The following is a 25,108-nucleotide window of genomic DNA, read 5'->3' as shown; positions in this document are numbered from 1 at the left end:
CAACTTCATTATGTTAATGGTCATATCTTCACTCCAAATATTCTTTACAGTAAGAGTCAGTAGATGCCCAAGGGTCTGTGGATTTTAGGGGGGGGGTCAATAAAACTTCTCAAACTGTATTCAAAATTTTGTGTGGTTTTGGCAAGTTATGTAAGGGGCCTATTATGGAAAAAATGGTAAGAACTCTTCCTTCAGGGGAACACATCACTGAAGAATTTCTTGAATAATCAAAGAGCTGCCCAGAATTGTGGGCTAGATAAATTTATACCTGTTTAAGAATCTAAGGGGGAGAGAGACCTTCAAGATGGTGGAGGAGTGAGATGTGGAGATCACCTTCCTCCCCACAAATACATCAGAAATACATCTACACGTGGAACAACTCCTACAGAACACCTACCAAATGCTGGCAGAAGACCTCAGACCTCCCAAAAGGCAAGAAACTCCCCAAGTACCTGGGTAGGGCAAAAGAAAAAAGAAAAAACAGAGACAAAAGAATAGGGACGGGACCTGCACCTAAGAGGGAGCTGTGAAGGAGGAGAGGTTTCCACACACTAGGAAGCCCCTTTGCGGCTGGAGACGGGGCCGGGGGGACTTCGGAGTCATGGAGGAGAGCACAGCAACAGGGGTGCGGAGGGCAAAGCGGAGAGATTCCCGCACAGAGGGTCGGTGCCGACCGGCACTCACCAGCCCGAGAGGCTTGTCTGCCCACCCGCCGGGGCGGGCGGGGGCTGGGAGCTGAGGCTCGGGCTTCAGAGGTCAGATCCCAGGGAGAGGACTGGGGTTGGCTGTGTGAACACAGCCTGAAGGGGCTAGTGCGCCACGGCTAGCTGGGAGGGAGTCCAGGAAAAAGTCTGGTGCTGCCGAAGAGGCAAGAGACCATTGTTTCTGGGTGTGGCGCAAGCTGCAGCTATCAGCACAGACCCCAGACATGGGCATGAGACACTAAGGCTGCTGCTGCAGCCACCAATAAGCCTGTGTGTGAGCACAGGTCACTATCCACGCCTCCCCTCCCGGGAGCCTGTGCAGCCCACCACTGCCAGGGTCCTGGGATCCAGGGACAATTTCCCCGAGAGAACACACGACGCGCCTCAGGCTGGGGCAACGTCCCGCTGGCCTCTGCCGCCGCAGGCTCGCCTCGCATCCGTACCCCTCCCTCCCCCCCAGGCCTGAGTGAGCCAGAGCCTCCGAATCAGCAGCTGCTTTAACCCCGTCCTGTCTGAGCAGGGAACGGATGCCCTCAGGCGACCTACACACAGAGATGGGGCCAAATCCAAGGCTGAACCCCAGGAGCTCTGCGAACAAAGAAGAGAAAGGGAAATCTCTCCCAGCAGCCTCAGGAGCAGCAGATTTGTTTCTTTGTGTGATTTTGTCTGTATAGCTTTACTTTTACCATTTGTCCTAGGGTTCTCTCTGCCCTTTTTTTTTTTAGTATACATTTTAGCGCTTGTTATCACTGGTGGAATTGTTTTTTTGTTTGGTTGCTCTCTTCTTTCTTTCTCTCTTTTCTTTTTTGCTCTTTTTTGCCTACTTTTAAATTTATTTTATTTTTAATATTTATTTTTTATTTTAATAGCTTTATTTTCTTTTTTTCATTCTTTTTTTTCTTCCTTTTTTCTTCCTGGGACTGACAGGGTCTTGGTGCTCTGGCCGGGTATCAGGCGTGTGCCTCTGAGGAGGGAGAGCCGAGTTCAGGACACTGGACCACCAGAGACCTCCTGGCTTCATGTAATATCAAACGGCAAAAGCTCTCCCAGAGATCTCCATCTCAATGCCAAGACCCAGTTCCACTCAACAACCACCAAGCTACAGTGCTGGACACCCTGTGCCAAACAACTAGCAAGACAGGAACATAACCCCACCCATTAGCAGAGAGGCTGCCTAAAATCATAATAAGTCAACAGACAACCCAAACCACACCACTGGACGTGGTCCTGCCCACCAGAAAGACAAAATCCAGCCTCATCCTCCAGAACACAGGCACTAGTCCCTTCCATCAGGAAGCCTACACAACTCACTGAACCAATCTTAGGCAATGGGGGCAGACACCAAAAACGACAGCAACTACGAACCTGTAGCCTGTGAAAAAGAGACCCCAAATACAGTACGTTAAGCAAAATGAGAAGACAAAGAAACACACAGCAGATGAAGGAGCAAGGTAAAAACCCTCCAGACCAAACAAATGAAAAGGAAATAGGCAGTCTACCTGAAAAAGAATTCAGAGCAATGATAGTAAAGATGATCCAAAATGTTGGAAATAGAATTGACAAAATACAAGAAACGTTTAACAAGGATGTAGAAGAACTAAAGAGCAAACAAACAGTGATGAACAACACAAAAATGAAATTAAAAATTCTCTAGAAGGGATCAACAGCAGAATAAATGAGGCAGAAGAACGGATAAGTGACCTGGAAGATAAAATAGTGGGAATAACTACTGCAGTGCAGAATAAAGAAAAAAGAATGAAAAGAACTGAGGACAGTCTTAGAGACCTCTGGGACAACATTAAACGCACCAACATTCGAATTATAGGGGTCCCAGAAGAGGAAGAAAAAAAAGGGACTGAGAAAATACTGAAGAGATTATAGTTGAAAACTTCCCTAATATGGAAAAAGGAAATAGTCAATCAACTCCAGGAAGCATAGAGAGCCCCATACAGGATAAATCCAAGGAGAAACATGCCAAGACACATATTAATCAAACTATCAAAAATTAAACAAAAAGAAAAAACACTAAAAGCGGCAAGGGAAAAAACAACAAATAATATACAAGGGAATCCCCATAAGGTTAACAGCTGATCTTTCAGCAGAAACTCTGCAAGCCAGAACGGAGTGGCTGGACATATTTAAAGTGATGAAAGGGAAAAACCTACAACCACGATTACTCTACCCAGCAAGGATCTCTACATTAACAAATTGAAGGAGAAAAACCATATGATCATCTCAATAGATGCAGAAAAAGCTTTCGACAAAATTCAACACCCATTTACGATAAAATCCCTCCAGAAAGTAGGCATAGAGGGAACTTACCTCAACATAATAAAGGCCATATATATGAAAAACCCACGGCCAACATCTTTCTCAAGGGTGAAAAACTGAAACCATTTACAGTAAGATCAGGAACAAGACAAGGCTGTCCACTCTTACCACTATTATTCAACATTGTTTTGGAAGTTGCACAAAAACAGAAAGATAGATCAATGGAACAGGATAGAAAGCCCAGAGATAAACCCATGCACATGTGATCACCTTATCTTTGATAAAGGAGGCAAGAATATATAATGGAGAAAAGACAGCCTCTTCAATAAGTGGTGCTGGAAAAACTGGACAGCTACATGTAAAAGAATGAAATTAGAACACTCCCTAACACCATACACAAAAGTAAACTCAAAATGGATTAAAGACCTAAATGTAAGGCCAGACACTATCAAACTCTTAGAGGAAAACATAGGCAGAACACACTATGACATAAATCACAGCAAGATCCTTTTTGATCCACCTCCTAGAGAAATGGAAATAAAAACAAAAATAAACAAATGGGACCTAATGAAACTTAAAAGCTTTTGCACAGCTAAGGAAACCATAAACAAGACGAAAAGACAACCCCCATAATGGGAGAAAATATGTACAAATGAAGGAACTGACAAAGGATTAACCCCCAAAATTTACAAGCAGCTCATGCAGCTCAATATCAAAACAGTAAACAACCCAATCCAAAAATGAGCAGAAGACCTAAATAGACATTTCTCCAAAGAAGATATACGGATTGTCAAAAAACACATGAAAGAATGCTCAACATCACTAATCATTAGAGAAATGCAAATCAAAACTACACTGAGGTATCACCTCACATCAGTCAGAATGGCCATCATCAAAAAATCTACAAACAATAAATGTTGGAGAGGGTGTGGAGAAAAGGGAATCCTTTTGCACTGTTGGTGAGAATGTAAATTGATACAGCCGCTGTGGAGAACAGTATGAAGGTTCCTTGAAAAACTAAAAAGGGAACTACTATACAACCCAGCAATCCCACTACTGGGCATATCCCCTGAGAAAACCATAATTCAAAAAGAGTCAGGTACCACAATGTTCATTGAAGCTCTATTTACAATAGCCAGGACATGGAAGCAACCTAAGTGTTCAATGACAGATGAATGGATAAAGAAGATATGGCACATATATATAATGGAATATTACTCAGCCATAAAAAGAAACGAAATTGAGTTATTTGTAGTGAGGTGGATGGACCTAAAGTCTGTGATACAGAGTGAAATAGGTCGAAAGAGAAAAACAAATACTGTATGCTAACACATATATATGGAATCTAAAAAAAACAAACAAAAAAACTGGTCATGAAAAACCTAGAGGCAGGACTGGAATAAAGACACAGACATAGAGAATGGACTTGAGGACACAGGAAGTGGGAAGGGTAAGCTGGGACAAGGTGAGAGAGTGGCATGGACTTATATATACTACTAAATGTAAAATAGCTAGCTAGTGGGAAGCAGCCGCATAGCACAGGGAGATCAGCTCGGTGCTTTATGACCACCTAGAGGAGTGGGATAGGAAGGGTGGGAGGGAGGGAGACGCAAGAGGGAAGAGATATGGGAACATATGTATATGTATAACTGATTCACTTTGTTATAAATCAGAAACTAACACACCATCGTGAAACAATTATACTACAACAAATATGTGAAAAAAAGAAGAATCTGAGGAGAAGGTGAGAGGTGTTGTAAGTTATTTCATGCAAGAATTTTTCTCGGCTTAATGTGTGAATAAACATGTACTATCTAATAGCGTATTGGTATTTTAAATTATGGCATTTCATATCAAATTCGTGTATAATACTGATTAGTGTATACCACCTCCAGATGTGAAGTACATACAGTTATACACTTAATGATAGCTCAACTTAACATTTTTCAACTTTACAATGGTGCAAAAGCGACACAGGTTCGGCAGAAACTGTACTTCCACTTTTGAATTTTGTTTTTCCCAGGTTAGCAGTAGGCAGTATGATCCCCTCTGGTGACCTGGGGCAGTGGTAGCACTGCAGCCCCCAGGCAGCCATGCAATCAGAAGGGTAAACACACCACACACAACCATTCTGGACCCATAGGACCATTTTGTTTTTTTACTTTCAGTACATATTCAATAAATTATACAAGATATTCAACACTTATAAAATAGGCTTTGTGTTAGATGTTTTGCCCAACTGTAGTTTAATGTAAGTGTTCTGAGCATGTTTAAGGTAGCCTAGGTTAAGCTGTGATGTCCAGTAGGCCAGGTGTATTAGATGCATTTTCACTTACGATAAGCCAAGGAAGATCTGTAATTATAAGCTCACTGAAAGCAAACGGTCATTTGTAACTCCAGGTATTTTTCTCTTTTCTATGGTAGCACTAGGCTTCTTATCCTTACGTGATAGAAACTCAATCGGTGTAGTCTGTTAAGAGAGCTTAAGGAAACCAGACCTCCAGATAAAAGCACAAACACTTTTATTTTTAACAGTAGTGTTTTGTTACAATTTAGTGAAACAACAAATAAATACATTCATTGGCCACAGCTATACTTTTACAACCAGTTTAAAACTGATTATATAGCTGAGAAACACCATTAAACAATAAAAAAGGCAGCTATGCATAAAAAAGCCACTTTAGCTATAAATTACATTTTCCATAAAACTACTACCAGCTATAATGAGTGGCAAGAATTTCAAAATTAATGACCACCCAAATGAAACGATAAAAACAAGTACTGCTAACCACTGTAAAATTACACACTTAAGCAATGAAATTCTCTGTTCTAATTAAGGAACCAAAAAAAAGGTTTGAAATTGTCATCATGTGCTTCAGTGCAGGATGAACAGGGAATCGATAGCCCTTTGATTTTAAAACAACTCCTTCTTTCGAGACCAGACTTAAAGTGCTCCTAGTGCTTTGGAATTTTTAAGCAAAAACTGGGCCAGAAGTTTATCTTTTTTGTCTTTGGTGATATATTGTGGGAGATGTGTATAAGGAGACAAATGCAAGAATTCAGGTACCCTGGTCAGGGGTAAGAAATTTACAAATCTCAGATTTGGAAGAATCAACTAATGCAGCTGAAAGAACGAAGATATTTTATCTGAAATATTTTTAAAAAGTTACCTTTGCTTATCTGGTCAAATAGGAGCATTATCTAGGGAAGTCTAGGGAAGCTTTACTAGAAAAAATTTACTTTATCACTTTGAACCCCGAGGACTAACAAAGGCAACACAGATCTTCTCAGATAGTTCTAGATAATTAGATATCTAACATTATTAGGAAAATAAATAGCTGGCATTCTGAAAAGAAACCCAATAACTGAAGTCGCAATCAAAATATACTCAGGTAAGTGCATGTTATGTTGTTCTGTTACTACCAAGGTTAACTTCTATACTATAAATTTTTAAATAATTTGGTTGCATTGAGAGAATTTATTATAAATAAACCCAAAGTAACATTTATAAGTTTATGCTTTTAACTGAATTCAGAATCATTTTGTATGATAAAAAGATGAAATTTCTTTGGCTGTGTACCAGCCTTCCAAAAGATCAAAAGCATTATAAATTTCATTTTTTTTCTTGGGGTTTCACTTATTGTTATACTTTTATGAAGTTACTGAATCAATTAATCAAAAAGTTGAAAGGTAGTTTATGTAAGAGTAGAAATAAAACATAACTTTCCAATCAAAGTAAAGACAGAAAAGGATAGTTGTATTAGTTCCAGTTCTGAAGAAATAGATCAGCAAACAATTGTATATATAGTTAGTCATCTTTAAGCATGTTGTGACAACTTCCCAGTGTGCCCATTACCTTGGCATCTTGAGGTATTCAGCATCTACTTCTTTCCATATAGACACTGGTAGAAAGTGCATTTTAAAATTCTCTATTACCTTAGCCTACCATGTATTATTTTTTAGACCCAAGGTAGGACATCCAAGACAGTTTTAATGTAATTCTAAAAGTATTCCAATATTGTGAACCACTGGTTTTATACTTACCTAGTTAGTACATTTACATAAGTTGTTCATTTAGTCTACTGCTGGAATTAATTTGAATTAAATTTAATTTGGCTTTTCCCATATACAAGATATAAAAATGTGAAAACTAAAGGAGGAATTACATGTCTTACAAAGTATTGCACTTGAGTTCACTGCAATAACGTATCATGATTTAATTTACCTGAGGATTATCCTGATTCAGTAGGAATAAGTAAGATTACCTATATTTTGTTTCAGCTAAATTGAATGCCTTTGAAAATGTATTCATGTTTTAACTCAGAATTATACATTTTATGAATAGTTCTTAAATGCATCTGTAAACTTGTTTAGTCCCAAGAAGTTTCTACCGAAATCTCCCTATGCAAAAATTACTATTGCTTTCTTGAAGAATCATGCTTAAACTACTACATATATCTTAATCATACAAAATAATCACTTGACCAAGTCTACTCAAAGTAGCCACATAATTTTGACTGGTATACTTTCCTCTTGAAGAAATGACTGTGGCTTTCCAAAGAACACTGCTGGTCCTCACTGTAAAGGATTACTACTGTCATTTGTTTAAAACCATTATTTGAATAATTTCAGTTGGTACTGTACAATCATGCTTAAAAGAACTATCTTCAGTGATTACATACTTCTTAGTAGATCTTTTAAAAGAATGGTACATTTGTATGCCTTCACTCTGTGCACCGTCCACACTATAAACTTTATTGGGTAAGAATTCCACATGGAGTACCCTGCTGAATATACAGGCTTTGATTTTTGTAGGGAAATTGCCTCCTAATTTGGTGTACAACATAATATCCCAATGTGAACACTGGGTATGACTTTGGGGACTGCAGTGCACTCTTTCAGGACAAAGGTAAAAGTGCAAATATGCAACTATGCATTTGACGTTCCAAAGTCAGGATGCTTGGAGGCCATCAAGTGCCTTAAGATCTAATCCCTCTTTTCTCCCGCTCCAAACTTTCCACTGCACTTCATTTTACCAGGACGAGGTCAAAAGTAACAGCCGTGTCCCCCATTGGACGTGGCCACATTTCGAGGCTTTGTTTTCGGTTGCAACAGATAATGGAATGTTTATGTAGATGTAATTTAAACACACAGGATATACACATTCATGGAAAACCATTGAAGAATCACGACTTGGTAATGCCATCAGTTTTGTGGTGTTACATATAAGCTATGGTGATTGTTCATATCTAAATTACTACAAGTAAAGAGCAAAGGAGCAGTATCTGTCATAGGTCCATTCAGGTGGGGAGAGACTGTGTAACTGTTGCTGCCACACCCAGTCATGGTGCCATACCAGCCCAAACCTTGTGAATTTGATAAACTGCAACAAAAAAGGGCAAAAAAGCCAAAGGACTGTGATCAGGATGTAATAAGTCATGTTGGCATTGTTAGTTTTCAATGAATTTTATAATACAGTTAGTATCGAATATATTGAAATATGTTCTTTGCTAAATAACATAATGGTTCTCTACAAAATTCAATGACTTTTATCTAATATCCTTGATTCTATATCACATATTAGAAAATAATGAATTAATACCACTCAAAACTAGTCGAACTTGATTATCAGATAATAATAATAACAACATAGTGCTTATTATGTAGTAGGTTCTATTCTAAGACATGTTTGTGTGTGTGTATATATATGTATATGTGAATATACATACATATGTACAGTATGTTTACACACACACACACTCATTTAATCTTTACAGCCATCCTATCAGATAGGTTCTATTATCATCCCTATCTAACAGATGAAAACAGACTAAAAAAACTGAGGTTAAGTAACTTGTCCAGATGAAGTGAGGATTATAGAAAATGCTACATCAAACTCAAAGCATTAAGGCTTTACATCAAACTTTTACATCAAACTCAAAGCATTAAGGTGTGTATTAAGGCTTTCTCTTTGCACTGCCACATAGCTAATGGTATGGACTTGCAAAGATTTTGGAACAAGTAGGGCACATGAAGATTTTTCTATGGCACTAAGCTTTGCAAGAGTTTATCTAGGGTTTTTCTGTGGATTTTGAACAGCAGACTAGATATGGAAACATATAAAATCACTATAATAGTATTTCTTCCCTGCTCACCAACCCCCATCAGCTCTGAACTAACAAGGAATCCTGCAATGAAATGGTACCATTTTACCCCCAAAGGCATTTCTCAAATAAAGGTAATATATGGGCTTAGAATCAGATGATAATTCTTTATAGTACAGGTCCCATCATGGGTTTAACATCTACTGTTCTAAGCTCCAATGTTAAATGATCTTATTTATTGACATGTATCAGCAAATCACCCTTTTCATATTTGGGTTAAAGCTTAGATTTGTTCTTTTGAATCTATGTCAGTACTAATTCAGTACATCTACCTTCCTTCTCTTGAACTTCCCAGTCTTGGCAAGTCATCATCACTATCATATCGTCTTGGATTGTCAAAGAAGTATGCTCTGGAACTGTAACTGTGACTATTTATCATGCCAGCAGGTGCCTGTGAACAAAGTATTAGATAGCATAAGAAGATTTACTTTTCAACTAGGAAAGGAGGCCTGGATCTATAATGCTTTTTAGTCTTTGCCAAAAATAGAAAATCAATATAAATGTTCCATTATTTTTTAAAATAAGGAGAACAAACATTAGGTAATATTATGACATCATACCAAGTTCTGGTTTAATCTCTGTGCCCGGAAAAACAGTACCACCGACCATGCTGGCACATGTTCCCACAGAAAGAGGACCATTCCGAATACTATATACTCTTCTCCACTTATGTCTTTTACATGAGCCTGTAAATAGAATATGGCAGAGCAATTTTAAAATCTGTTTTATGTGTAAGAAATCACCCTCCACAATCAACTTGCTTCAGGTAGGGTAAGTTAAAACATCAACTTACAAGCACATAAAACTCTAAATTAATTTTCTATATTTTATGGTTTCTCATGTAGTGATATCTACCCTTTAAAGGTCATAAAAATGCTTTGCTATTAAGTAGAATAAAGAGGTACTAACTTTTTCAATACATCAATTTATGAAAATATTTTAAATACATGGGTAATGGGGTGACAGTTTAGGCCCCATAGTCTAAGGAGAATTATAAAAGAGACTACTGGTTCCAGCTGCTCCAAAGGCAAAATAATTACACTTACCCTGAGTTATACCTGTAGAGAAATGTAACATGCAAGTCGCTCAGCTCTGTTGCTACTTAAAAACATGCTTTTGGGCTTAAACTCCATGTTGGATTTGTTTCTATTCTAATAGATGTGGGAAGAGAGAAATGGGAAAAGGAGTGAAGGGAATCTGCTACATGGAACCACACGTGAAAATTCCTTCTTAGAAAGGTAACTGAAATTCAGATAAAATAGTATCCCACAATGCCTTAAATTCAGTACAAAGTTAAATTAATATAAATAAAGATATGACATGTACCCATGTCGAAATGTACTTCTAGGAAAAGGGTGGAGAATGCTGGGAAGTCAAATATGCATAGCTAGGACACCAGGAATCACTACAGAAAACACCTGGACATCCAAGGAACTACGAATGCTCTCCCATTATCAAGACTGATAATGCCAGATTTTCATAAGTCATACATCTAAAACTGAACCAAATATTTAGGTTATATGTAGCTCTTGGGTAAGAGAGAATTAATTTCATCCTAACAAATTAAATATATAACCATATTCACTAGCTAATGACAGGCAACCAATTTATCTAGAGATATTTAAATACTATCCTTTAAAAACTAGTAAAATAGGTTTATGACCAATAGATTTAAGGCACTGTTAGTATTATTAACAAAAAGAAAAGAAAAGACTACTTTGAGAGAAGTTCTCTCTGAAGAGTGATTTCAAGTGCCACATATAAATGAGGATTTTTAAACATAGAACTTTTAAGTATGATTACTGATAGTAGCTAGAGATTCCATAAAAGTGTTTGTAAGTCAAACACTTAAAACATTCTCCTAGTCAGGCCAACTTCATTATCATACACTAAGATTGGCAATACATGCTAGGTACTTACCTTATCTGAAAGATTATCCCAGCCATAATTAAATGGACTTTCTAATGTATCCTGAGATATGGTGATCACCACCAAATTATAACATGCTCTTGAAGAGTAGAGAAGAATGACTACAGAGCCTACGACAACAGTCTGGCACAGAGACATACCCTAAAAGAAAAAAAATTCATCATCACGAAACCCCACACATTTGTCATGACAAGCCATTCATCCATATACAATATAGTCACCTCTTGCAATGCACTCCTAGAAAACACGGAGTGAGCACCAGTTGAAATAAACTCTTGATTATCTTGCTTTACAATTCCTATTTTTAGAACCACTTGTGTTTAAACTATCCTGTTAATACAAATAAGTTCTTTGCCAACTTGCCCAGTGGCAGCTGGAGGAAGATTTTTTTCTGCCAAGGTTACCTTAAGTAGTATAGGAATAAACAACTTGGCAAAAGATCTGAGCTTTAATTGATGTTAATCAGAGAGGTAGTTTTGTCATAATGAGAAAAGAATGGGAAATAAAAGCATTAGTCTATTTGACACAACTTAATTTCCAGTAAGATGAAAAACTAAAATAGAAATACAACTCCTGTGCTATTTGCTTTGTTCTATTAGATTCTGTTAGTTGATGTTATTCCTCTATTGATGCTGTTACGTTGATAACAAAATGATGCAGGCACCCAAATGCACTTTCAAATCCAAAATATTTTATTACTAAGCCTTTCACCATTTCCCCAAATACTGTAAATTGAGGGAAATTTGTCCTTCGTTTTTTGTTCAGAACTTTATCAAGAATGGTCAACTATTTCAGAAAGGCATGAAACTGACAACAATACTGCTTGTGGTATGTAAAGCACCAAAGCAACACACCTGTAACAGTGTGCATTTATAGCTGTCTCAGTCACAATTTCTATGTATAGATACAAGCATCTGACTACTACATCGCCCCAAATTTACATACTGAAATATTTATTAATTACTTTCCTTTTATTTCCTCTTTATATTACAGTTAGGGCAATTGCACTGAACATTTGAACTTGTGTGTGTAGGTATGTTAAACAATCTATTAATTTCAGATAGAAATAGGTTATTAAAATGTTATTAGAAGGGGTCACTGGGTTTGGTAGGATTGAGAACCATTATTATAGCTGATTTCCTTACAAGAACAACACATTTTAGAGGTATATGAGAAGAAAGCAAACTAAAAGATGAAATATATCTTGAAAGATGTTGAAATAGCAAGAGTACCTTCTCTGAGTTCACCTACTACCATAACAAAAAGGATGTGTGAAAATAAATAAAATTCTAGTATAGTAAGATTAAATTTTTTAATCAAGGCTAAAATTTTCTACAATGTACATTTTTATTTTTGTGAATCCCCCCCAAAAATGTTGTTAATAAAAAGCTAATCTAAAAGCAATCCAGTTTCCATTTTAAAAGTACTATATTATTAAAGAAAAGTTAGGTAGCAAGAAAAGTTAGAATGCTGTAAGCGTTACTGTCCTTTAATATAATCATAAGTAAATATACAGTCACTGCTTTGAGATATAAAGTGACTGCTAAAAATACATCTTATAATATGGAGATACTCTGCTTATACTTGTAAATACTATAAAAACTACAAAAGTATGAGAAAAGAGCAAAGAATAATATCAAAGCAATTAATAAAATTGCAGTCAAATTACATACATATAACAGAGAAAGAAGCCCACCGATTTAGAAAACAAAATAAGATCCTTCTCACAAAATACAGGATTACAAAACAAAAGATAAGGATTCAGCCACCTGGAAAGTGCTCTCGAAAAGTTAAAGAAAATCTTCCTAAACTGAAAAGTCATGACAAACAATTCCACTCAGGAGCAATCCTCAAGGAATGATTCTCCCTTCCTCCACCTCTGACATCTACATACCACATTTTTAGAAATTCCACACTTGACAAGTAAAGAAGAGTTAGACCTCACTCCAGCATGCATATCATTAACTAGAGTTCAGTATTTGTTTACAGGTATTTTTAGATGCAGATATGCAGAAACCTCAACTTACCATTCATTGAGTTTTGACAAATGTGTATACAAATAGAGAACATTACCATCACTTCCAAACGTTCCCTCACATCCCTTCCCCATCAGCCAACTCCCCAGCACAAATACTCTCCTGCTTTTGTCTTTTACCACAACTTAGTTCTGCCTACTCTAGAACTTCACATAAATGGAATCATAGGATATGAACTCCTTGTGTAGGTATCATTCACTTAGCATAATGTTTTGAGATTCATCCATGTTGTTGGATGTACCAGTAGTTAGGTGTTTGTATTGCTGAGGTGGACTATTAGGGTGACCAATTCCTGGTTTGCTCATAAGTTTCCTATTAAAAAAAAAGTTTCCTAGTTTTAGACTGAAAGTCCCACGTCCCCCAAAACTTCTCAGTTCCAGGCAAACCAGGACAGTTAGCCACACTAATTCCACTGTATAATTACATGAGTTTGTTTACGTGAGAATTTGTTTATCCATTTTTTCTGTTGATGGACTGTTTCTGAACATTCTTATTCAAATCTTTTTCTGGACATACGCTGCTTTCACTTCTTTTAGGTAAATACCTAACAGTGGAATTGCTGGGTGATACGGTAGGTCTAAGTTCAGCTGTATAAGAAACTGCCAGATCTTTTTCCAAAATGGATGTACTTCCAACAAAGTATGGGAGTTCCAGTTGTTCCAATTCCTAGACAACATTTGGGGCTGTCAATCTTTTTCATTTTAGCCATGCTGGTGGATGTTTTGGTTTTAATTTGCATTTCCCCGGGTGACTAATGATATTGTGCTTATTGGCCATTTGTATATCTTCTTTGTGAAAAGTCTGTTCATATCTTTGACCATTTTTAAATTGGGTTGTCTTTTTGAAAATTATTGAGTTGTAGGTGGTCTCTATGTATGCTGGAAATGAGTTCCTTATCAGATGTATGTATTGCAAATATTTTCTTGAAGTCTGTGGCTTGCCTTTGCATTTTCTTAGTCTTGTCTTTTGATGGGAAATTTTAAATTTTAATTAAGTCTAGTTTATGAATTTATTCTTTTGTGATTACTTTCAATGACCTGCCTAAGAGATCCTTGCCTATACCCAAATTGTAAAGAGAGTCTCCTGTGTTTGGTTTTAAAAGCTTTAGAATTTTTTCAGTTATATTTAAGTTTGCGATCCATTTTGAATTTGTGTGTGTGTGTATAATATGAGATGGAACTAGTTTCATTTTATTTCATGTGGATAACCAGTTCTTCCAGCACTACTAGCTAAAAAGATTTCCTTTCCCTTTGAATTGCTTTAGCTTCTTTGTCAAAAATCAAAGACTATATAAGTGTGGATTGTTTCCAGGCTCTCTATTCTGTTTCATTGATCTATTTTATGCCAGTAACACACTGTCTTAATTACTGTAGCTTTATACTAAGTTTCAAAGTCACGTAGTCTAAGTCCTCTTCTTTTTCAGAGTTACCTTCTGCACTGTTCAATATAATAGCCGTTAGCCACATGTGAGTACTTACATATTTACATTTAAACTAAATTAAATTAAAAGATCGGTTTCTTTCGGACTAGCCCTCTTTCGAGTGCTCAGTATTCACATACTGAATAGTGCAGATATAGAATATTTTCATCATCGCAGAAAGTTCTATTGGAAAGTGCTACTTTTAAAGTATTTTGGGTCCTTTTTATTTCCATGTAAATTTTAGAATAAACTTGTCAATTTCTATTTTTAAAACCTCAAGGTAGTATTATGATTGGGATTGCATTGAATCTATAGATCATTTTGGGGAGAATTGCTATCTTAAAAATACTGCATCTTCCAATCCATGAACAATGGTCTTCATTGATTTATGTCTTTTTAATTTCTCTCAGTATTACTTTATAGTTTTTAGTATAGAGGTATTGCTTGTTTTTTGCAAAATTTATTCCTAAGTATTTTGTTTTTTTATGCTATTAATGTTATAGAATTGCGTTTTGAATTTCATTTTCTAACTGATTGCTCCTGGTATATATGAAAATACAATGTAATTTTCTGAGAATTTGCTAGTAGCTGTTTAGTAGATTCCTTAGGATGCTTTACACAGACAATCATGTTATCTGCAATTAGAGACAGTTTTACTTCTTAATTTCCAATTTCATACCTTTTTGTTTTTGTTTTATTAGAATATTGACTAGAAATGGTGAGAGTGGGCATCCTTGCTTTGTTCCCAACCTTAGGGGCAAAACATTCAATACTTTAAGTATGACACTGATTGCAGGTTTTTTACAGACCTCCTTTATCAGATTGAGGAACATCCCTTCTATTCCCTATTGGCTGAACATTTCATTGTTGTTATTTTTTACTTAAAACCAAAAAAACACTTTTTCATAGTTTCCCCCAGCTTTTTCTAAGGTGAAACCTTAGGTCACTGATTTTATATCTTTCTCCTTTTCTAATATAGCATTTAAAGCTGTATTTTTCTCTTCAAGCATTATTTTAGCTGCATCCCACAAATATTGGTATATTGTTTTTCACTATTCTTCAGTTTGAAATATTTTCTAATTTCCCTTGTGATTTCTTCTTTTTCCCATGGGTTATTTGTAATTATGTTGCATAATTTCTAAATATTTGGATTTTTAAGAAGATATCATGTTGTTATTGATACTTAATTGCATTGTGGCCAGACTACATTCTTTGATTCCAGTCCTTTTCATTCTTTGGTTGATACCTGTCTTATGGTCCACTGTATGGTTTATTTTGATGACCATTTCCATGATCAACTGAAAGGAATGTATATTCTCCAGTTATTGGGAGTCAGTTGGCTCAGAGGTGTTGATAGTGTTGTTCAGATTTTCTATGTCTACTGATTTTTTCTTTTATCAACTTCTGAGTATGGGGCATTAAAATCTCCATCTATGATTGTAGAGATTTTTTCCCCCTTTTTTTCTTACTATTTGGTAAGTCTTTTTTCCCCTCTTTATTCCTACTATTTGGCTTCATGTACACATTTATGATTTTTATGTCTTTCTGATGAAATGTACCTCTTTATATTTGGTAATATTCTTTGCTTACCTTTTTATATCTGGTAATACCCTTTGTCTTGAAGTCTCTTTTATCTGATATTAAAGTGTCTTCTAATACTTACTGAATGAATAGTATATTAGTTTCCATCTAATTATTTTTAACTTATTATCTGTCTTTATATTTATTTAAAGTGCATTCCGGAAGCCAGAGTATAGATGGGCCTTGTTTTTTTAGAAATTCATTTTGACAGTCTCTACATTTTAACACGAGTGTTTACTCCATTAACATTTAATATAATTAGTGATATGTTTAGATTTAGGTCTTACATTTTACTATTTGCTTTCTGTTTGCCCTTCTTGTGCTTTATTGTTGACATTGTTTATTTGTTGTTCCTCTATCCATCATTTTCTGCATTCTTGTGGGTTAATTGAATACTTTTTAGAACTCCATTTTAATTTACCCATTGAACTTTTAACTATACTTTTCTATTTCTTTGTTTTGTTTTGTTTTGCTTTTTGCCTTAAGTGGTTGTTCTAGGGCAACAGTTCTTAAAATGTGGTCCAGGGACCTTAAAGATCAAAATCAAAATGATTAAAAAAAAGAGTACTAAGATGTTATTTGCCTATTATATTCTCATTCTCTTTTGTATATACAGCAGAGTTTCCCAGTGGCTCTATGATATATGATGGTTTCAACACTCTGTGTACATGTGTGTTCTTGTGTTTTCTAGATTCCTGATATAATAGAATTAGGGTATAAATATATGCATTTTCAGAGTTTAACTCAGCTTGTTCTCTGTACCTTCACTGGGTTCTTGTTAGTTTTCTTTGGTTATACCTGCTATATCTGATAAAACCTCATTATTACCAAATGAGTAGTTATTTGGAAATCCTAAAATTTTCCTTGTATCTACATGGCAGCACAACAAGAATAGGTACAATTTACAGGTTTGTTTTATAATATTTAAGAATTTTTTTCAAACACTTAAAAAATTTTAATTTAATATTAAACTATTTTAGAAATTAATAATTTTACTCTAAGATGAAAAATTTATAATTTTTTTCATATTTAAGAATGGATTATTGGCTGAGGATTGGGAACTTACTGTTTCATTGGTACGAAGTTTCAGTATGGGATGATGAAGATGTTCTGGAGATGGATAGTGGTGATGGTTGCACAACAGTGTGAATGTACTTAATGCCACTGAACTGTACATTTAAAAATGGTTAAAATGATAAATTTTATGTTATGTATATTTTGTCACAATAAAAATATTTTTCTCTACATACAGCTTCTTTGTTTACCTCTAAGATGCTGAGAAAGATGAAAGTGTTAGAATTCTCTGGTTCAATGAAGAAAGAAATCTACATCAAAGTAATTGGGTGAAACTGATTTCTTGTTTTGTTTTATCAAATGAAGTGCAATGAAAACTAACTTTCAATAGTTTTATAAACGTTAATAATTTACCTTATTGTGTCTGCTGTGACAGAACATTATGTCCAAGTTAAGCTGCAGCATCATTTTGAGACCAATCATTCAGAGTTTCAAGCACAAGGAATTGAAATTTTAAATGCAGGTGTGGTGAGCACTTTAAACATCACAAATTGTTTTTATTACTTTCCAAACTAGAAATTAAAAAGCCACTCAGGCATTTTATAGGCTAAATTACTATATTGCATTGGCTGGCGAAGCACTCATAGTAGCTGAGAGACTAGTAAAGCCTTGTACAGTTAATATTGCTGAATGCCTGCTGGATGAAAAGTCCATGAAAGAAATTATGGCACTGTCATTTTCCAAGATAGAAATTCACTGATTCAAAGATTTAGCTTAAAACATAGTGATTTAACGTCTTGTCAATAGACTTGTATTTTTGCCTTACAAATATATTAATCTGATATAGAAGGACTAATTTTGTTTATATTCATCAATTATATTCATAATTTGTTTATATTCAAAATTCATTCAGCATTTTGTTTATATTCATTCAGTAGCAACTAATCATCCAAGAGGGCATTCTTTTATGTCAATGCCTGAGAAGAAACACAAGTAGTACTGAAATATTCAAAGTGTTGAAAATTCTTCTGATTGTTTATCCTGGGCCAATTGTACTGATAAGCTCACTAATGGTACAAAAGCAATGGTGGGTAAAACTTTCGGTCTTAGCACAAATCAATGCAGTGTCACCAAACTGTATTGTATTCTTCACTACTATGCACTCCCAGTTAAAAAAGAAAGCTTCACTTAAGAATCTCCTTGATGAAGGGACTTTCCTGGTGGTACAGCGGTTAAGAATCCACCTGCCAATGCAGGGGACATGGGTTCGATCCCTGTTCCAGGAAGATCCCACATGCTGTGGAACAACTAGGTCTGTGAGCCACAACTACTGAAGCCCGCTCACCCTAGAGCCCGTGCACCACAGCTACTGAGCCCGAGTGCTGCAACCACTGAAGCCTGCACGCCTAGATCCTGTGCACCGCAGCAAGAGAAGCCACTGCAATGAGAAGCCTGTGCACCGCAACAAAGAGTAGCCCCTGCTCTCTGCAACTAGAGAAAGCCCATGCGCAGCAATGAAGACCCAATGCAGACCAAAAAAAAAAAAAGAAAAGAAAGAAAAAAGAATATCATTGATGAAGCAGTGAAAATATTTATTAAATATTGACCCTATAGTACATGTCTATTTAATATTCTGTGTGATGAAATAAGACATTCACTTAAAGAAATTCTGCCGCATCCTGAAGCATAGTAGTTGTCTTGAGGAGAAGCACTTATGTGATTACTTGACTTGTGAGCTGAACTAACCACTTTTTTCATAAAATCCCATTTTCTACTTAACAGACAACTATGGCAGACAAACAATGGTTATTCAGACTTGGTTAATGGGCATATATTTTTTGAAAAATAAATGAAATGAGCCTGTCATGTCAAAGAAAACATCTGACAGTATTTATGGCCAATGATGAAATATGAACTTTCAAGTGAAAATCAGAATTTTTGAAAACTTGTAAGCATTTGTATCCACTGTAAGACTGGCAGCTTCCCAAAACTTAAATACTTTTCTAATGAGATTGCTGGTGATATTAACAAATGTGATTTAGGTTATTGTCTAATGAAATGTATCAACATTTTGAAGATCTGTGACCACTCTTTTCTAATGATCAATGCATGATGTTACAAACTCATTCAAAGTGCAAGATAGACCAATGGAGAGTACAGAAAGTTCACTAATATCATTTTAGATTCCACACGGCAACTAACCTTTAAGAAACCTCCACTTCAGAGTTTTGGTGTAGTATTAAAGAAGAATATCCACAATTATCTGAAAAGGCTATTAAAATTCTCCTCCATTTTCCAACTACATATATTTGTGAGGATGGATTTTCTTCATATACTTCAACCTAAACAACATATCACAACAGATTGAATGCAGAAGCAGACATGGAAATCCAGCTGTCTTCTATTATGTCAGACATTAAAGAGATTTGCAAAATGTATAACAATGTCAATCTTCTCGCTATTTATTTTTGTTTTGGAAAATATATTTAGCATAAAATGTTATTCATGTTAACATATAATGGATTTATTATTGGCATTTTAAATGAATCAATAAATATTTTAAAAATTTCTCAATTTTTTTTTCTAAAATGTATATATAGGTAGATATAATCTACATAAACAAAAGCTCTTTGGGGTCCTCAATAATTCTTAGGAGTGTAATGGGAGCTTGAGACCAAAAAGTTTGAGAATCACTGCTCTAAGGATTATAATATATATCCTTAACTTTTCATAGTCTAAGCAATAGTTAATATCATACCACTTGATGTAAAATGTGAGAATTGCAACCATATAGGCCTTGCCCTTGATGCTACAGTGCTATAGTTGTTATATATACTATATAGAGAATTATGTATTATATCTACATATGTAAGCCTCACATGTTATAATTTTTGCTTTGCACAGTCACATTTATTTTAAAGAAATTAAGAAATTATATTTACCCACATATTTATTATTTCTTGTGTTCTTCATTCCTTCCTGAAGAGCTAAAATCCAAGCCGATTTTATTTCCCATCAGTCTGAGAATTTTCTTAGCATTTCTTGTAGTATAGGTCCGTCGATAATGAACCCTCTTAGTTTTCTTTTATCTGAAGATGTTTTTTATTTCTTCATCATTCTTTATGAATATTTTCATTTGATGTAGATTTCAGAGTTGACAGCATTTTTCTTTCAGCATTTCAAAGATATTGTTACCAAGTTTTCTGGCTCCATTATATCTGGTGAGAAGTGAGTGATCGTTTGAATCAATGTTCCCTTATGTATATGTCATTTTTCTTTGCTCTCAAAATTTTCTTTTTCTTTTTGGTTTTAAGCACTTTGAGTACAATGAACTTAGGTAAGATTTTCTATATATTTATCCTGATTGGGCTTAGTTGAGCTTCATGCAACTATAAATTTATGTCTTTCATCAAAACTGGAAAATTTAGGTCATATTTCTTCAAATATTTTTTTCCAATCTCATTTTCTCCCTCTTTTCCTTTGGGAATTCCAATTATACATAATTTGGCCCTGAGGCTCTGTTCATTTTATTATCATCTTCACCCCCAATATCCTCTGTTCTTCAGATTGGATAATTTCTGTTGATTTAAGTTCATTGACTCTTCTTTCATCTCCAATCGGCTGCTAAGCACAACTAGTGACTATTTAAATATTGTATTTTTTAATTCTAAAATTTCTGGTAGTTTTTAAAAATAGTTTCTATTTCTCTGAGATTTCTTATTTATTCATTCATTCAAGTATATTTTCCTTCACATCCTTGAGCATATTATAAAATCTTTGTCTGATAAATCCAACATCTGGGTCATCTGTGGGGGACTGCCACCAATGATTGCTTTTTGAGTTTTGATTTTTGTTCTTGAGTATGAGTTAAATTTTTCCTGTTTCTTCATACATCTAGAGACCTTGGATTGTGTTTTGGACATTGTGAGTGCCATGTTTTAGAGTCTGGATGCTGTTATAGTCCTCTGAAAAGTATTGATTTTTCTTTTTTTCCCTTAAATTTTTTTTAAAATTTATTTTTAGCAAATAATTAACCTGCCTAGACTCAAATCCCAAACGATCTCCCATGAATGGATAGCAGCTGAAATCTCAGTTCAATTTCGTTATCCTTAACTGTGCTGCTGCTTGGAGTATGTCCTGCACATGCTTAGTTCAGGTATCAGATAAAAATTTGGCAGAGTTCATAATCAGAATTTGGAGCTTCCTCTATCTGGCTATCTTCTTCCCGAGATTTCCCACTCGCTTTCCATCTGGAATAGTTTCTTGAATGTTGTCCTATGATTCTTCAAGCAAGTAAAATAGAAGGTTTCTCTTCAAGTTTTGGCTGCCCCATGGATGGGACTTTCCCTCAGGCTAGAAGCTGTAAAAAATAGGAAATTCACTCAGCGTCGGTTCCTTCTTCTAAGGGGTTGCTCTCCAGTGCCTTCAGTGCTTTTTATATTTTGTCCAGAATTTATCTTTGCTTTCTGTAGAAGGTTGGGTCCAATGGAAGCTACTCAGCCAATACCAGAAGTAGAACCCTGCACATAGTTTTTGAATTCATCTCACAAACGCTACTTCCATTTTGAAATTAGAATGAAAAATAAGAAAATAAGGTAGTCTCAATTAGTAAATTTTAAGATGTATTTTGATAATTATATGGCCTAAAACAGTCTCAAAAAGAGTTTCACTGTGCTAAGACACAATGAAATTAGATCTCTGGCTCCTATGACCCTACCATTACAGAATAGATGGCTTTTAGTGGATGGACCTTATGACCATGGAAAAATAAAAAATTCTGAAAATGCTGGCTGGTCTAGTAAAAGAGTCTAGAAGTATAAGGGAAAGCTACTTGAGCTTAGGAGTAGGTAAAAGATATAAACCCAGGGTTTTAAGCAGGGATTTTTCAAATGGGATAAGTGCATGGAGGGTTGGCTCAGCAAAAGAATAGAACAGAATAGGAAATAAGGCTTGGGGTATAAGAACTGGAGTAATGAAAGCAGTAAATTAAAGACGTACCACAGCTTAAGATAGATAAAGAAAATCCCAGTGACTCAGGAGAGAAATTATAACAGAATATTGGGAAGGTGGCAATCATTCCTATTACAGAGGATGATGCAGCCTCTATTTTTTTTTTTAACCACCATCCTCACCAAATTCTGGTGAAGTCATATTTCAGGGTGGTGGAAGTGAGACACTAATGGCATTTTAGCCTATTTCTTTAATTATGGCCTAAATTACCATACACTCCTTCTTTAGTCTTATAGGGTCAGCTGGTCTGCATGAAAGATCAGAAATGTAGTTTAGCTAAATGTTTTTGTGTCTCTGCAAGATGCTAATGATGCTTCCATCCTAATACATTAATTAATATGGCTCAAGGATTGAGTGAACATGGGACAGAAAGGTTTACATAGTAATTAAAACTGTTAGACATTCGGGAGAGAGAGAGAAAATGCATTATTTGTAAATGGCTAACTGGGCAGGGAGATAAGCTGACCTTGAGTCAGATAATGATTCCTTTTACACTCTTATCCAGGTATAAAATTGTATGTGTCCTTGACCAGAGATGTAAGGCTGAAAGCTTAACTTATTCCCACCCCACCTTTGAGTGGTCTTTCATGTAGATAATTCCAACTTGCCATTATAGGGACTAAGCATCTACCATCGGTTTACACCTTTTTGTGCCATTCGGTTATTTTTTCCATTAAAAATGATATGTCTCCTATATTCTTATAAATATGCTTATTTTTTTCTAAAATGGAAAGGAATATTAGAATAAAAATAATTTTATTGTATGCATTTTAATGTTAAAAGTTATAATTCTGATAAAAGTAAATAAATTCAAATATACCACAGAACTCATACAAATAAAGGCAAAGCAAACAGCAATAAAAAACCTTAATGGGAGAAAAGGACCAATACCAACAATCATATCAATAAATATAAACTATTTGTTTACCCTATAAAGAGTTTATATAAAAAAACTCTAAAATATTTTGTTTAAAGTTAATGAGACACACTTGAAATGTCAGCAATAGACAAAAACTTAAAAGCTAATATCAAGAAAAGAAAAAAAAGGGCTTCCCTGGTGGCGCAGTGGTTGGGAGTCCGCCTGCCGATGCAGGGGACACGGGTTCGTGCCCCGGTCCGGGAAGATCCCACATGTCGCGGAGCAGCTGGGCCCGGGAGCCATGGCCGCTGAGCCTGCGCGTCTGGAGCCTGTGCTCCGCAACGGGAGAGGCCACAACAGTGAGAGGCCCACGTACCGCAAAATAAAAAAAATAAAAAAATAAAAAAGAAAAGAAAAAAAAAACAAATAAAAAGGCCATTACATAATTTTAACAATACATGTTCCAAAAATTTCTAAGAAAAATGAGTTAAACAATGAAATGTAATCTATCAGAGACTTCAACCCTTACAAAATCTGTGTGGGATGGGATATAAATAGAGTCAAATAAAATTACAATAAATTATTTAAAAGAGAGATCCTGTTCTTCAGGTAATCCTTATTCTTTTACACTGTTCCTTTTGAGAATTTGATTACATATGTAGGATCTGTCTCCAGATACAATTTGCCAAAAATTTCAGGTATTCAAGAACTTCCTGAAGCTACATTACCATCCCTTAGCACACATTAGGATAATAATGGCTAACATTTGTAAGTTAGCACATTCCCAAGTGCGAGGTATTATACTAAATACTTTATATGCATTTTAATTTAATTCTTATAACATCTTTATAAGGTAGGTACTACTTTTACCCTCAAACAGCCTATGAGATCAATACTGTCATTATTTCCATTTTACAGATCAGGAGAGTGACGCTTAGATGTACTGTTACTTGTGCAATGCCATACAGCCAATGAGCAGGAGAGATGGGATTTATTTAGATCATTATCTCTCTGATCCTAGGTTTCCAGCTCTTAATCACTATGATATACTGTCTCTCACTAAGATTTCACATTAATTAAAAAATCAATATACCTGAAAAAGAGATATAAACATATCCCAAAGTATATCCAATCCCATTTTTTATTTATATCACCCTCATTGCAAAAGAGAATTTGAAGTAGTTACAGAGATACACACAGAATAAAAAATAAACATAGGAATGTGCGGGGGTGGGGGTAAGAAAGTGAGATGAAACTAGAGGTAGACCCAGAAACAAAAATGAGTATCATAAGGTCATCTCCGATTGATATAAAGGTGAGTCACATATTTGTCTCTGAACAACATAGTAGCCAAGGAAAAGAAGAATTTAATCAATAATGTTTTACCTAGTACTGAATTGGAGGAAAAGATCTTTTCTAGGGAACACTGATTGTATGGACAATATCCTTAACAACATAATACAGTAGAGACTTTAAGATAAATGTTTCTTACAAGAATTTCGTACATATTTCTTGACGTAGGCCAAAGCATAATGTCACAGTATATGTTGGGAAAGACAATTCTATCCAGGGTACAATGCAGTCTCAGAATACAACTCTATAATTAACTGGATTGGGCAGAGGAGAAGATATGGAATAGACAGGGAAATGGACAGACTGTACATACTTCAGGTAATTTTTCCAGCAATTAAGCCTTTGAATTTAACAGTTGATAGTAAATTTTTTCTAACAAGAACAGGGAGTACAGAAATTCTACATTGTTTAGTAGGCCACATTCGTATGCATGGACAATCAAGCAGAGGGTAAAACTGATACTTTCTTATGGAGGTTAGGGGACCTGAAGAGGACAGATATCTGAATTTTAGACTTTCCACCAAAGGGAGTGTAAAGATAATATCTATCTATATGTAGAGATAATGTGTAATTCGCACTGATGTGTAAATATGTAGTATTTGAGACATGGCTGGAATCCAAACGGAAAAATTTTCTTTGTTTTTGTTAAATAAGAATGTTGCTATAATATAGCGATATTATGGAAAGTTGCCAAGGCAGTACTTGAGAAAACATATTGCTCTTAATACCTTTATTAGTTTACAAAATAATAAATTAAGTATCTATAT

At 35.3% G+C, this 25,108-nt stretch overlaps 1 protein-coding gene across 1 annotated transcript in view; it reads right to left on the bottom strand.

Moving 5' to 3' along the window:
• Positions 1–8,180: 8,180 nt before the first annotated feature.
• The window catches only part of GPR137C (G protein-coupled receptor 137C), a 54,214-nt gene continuing 37,286 nt past the window's right edge, over positions 8,181–25,108 (bottom strand). The window contains exons 8-11 of the mRNA XM_024734758.1: positions 11,060–11,209; positions 9,700–9,825; positions 9,412–9,530; positions 8,181–8,358 (exon numbers count right to left, since the gene is read on the bottom strand). Of these exons, the coding sequence (XP_024590526.1) occupies positions 8,181–8,358; positions 9,412–9,530; positions 9,700–9,825; positions 11,060–11,209 (573 nt within the window). The remainder of the gene's footprint in view (positions 8,359–9,411; positions 9,531–9,699; positions 9,826–11,059; positions 11,210–25,108) is intronic.

Source organism: Neophocaena asiaeorientalis, unplaced genomic scaffold (assembly GCF_003031525.2).
Source record: "Neophocaena asiaeorientalis asiaeorientalis breed wild unplaced genomic scaffold, Neophocaena_asiaeorientalis_V1.1 scaffold547, whole genome shotgun sequence".
NCBI classification, from domain to species: domain Eukaryota; kingdom Metazoa; phylum Chordata; class Mammalia; order Artiodactyla; family Phocoenidae; genus Neophocaena; species Neophocaena asiaeorientalis.
This window is presented reverse-complemented; position numbering and strand designations above follow the sequence as displayed.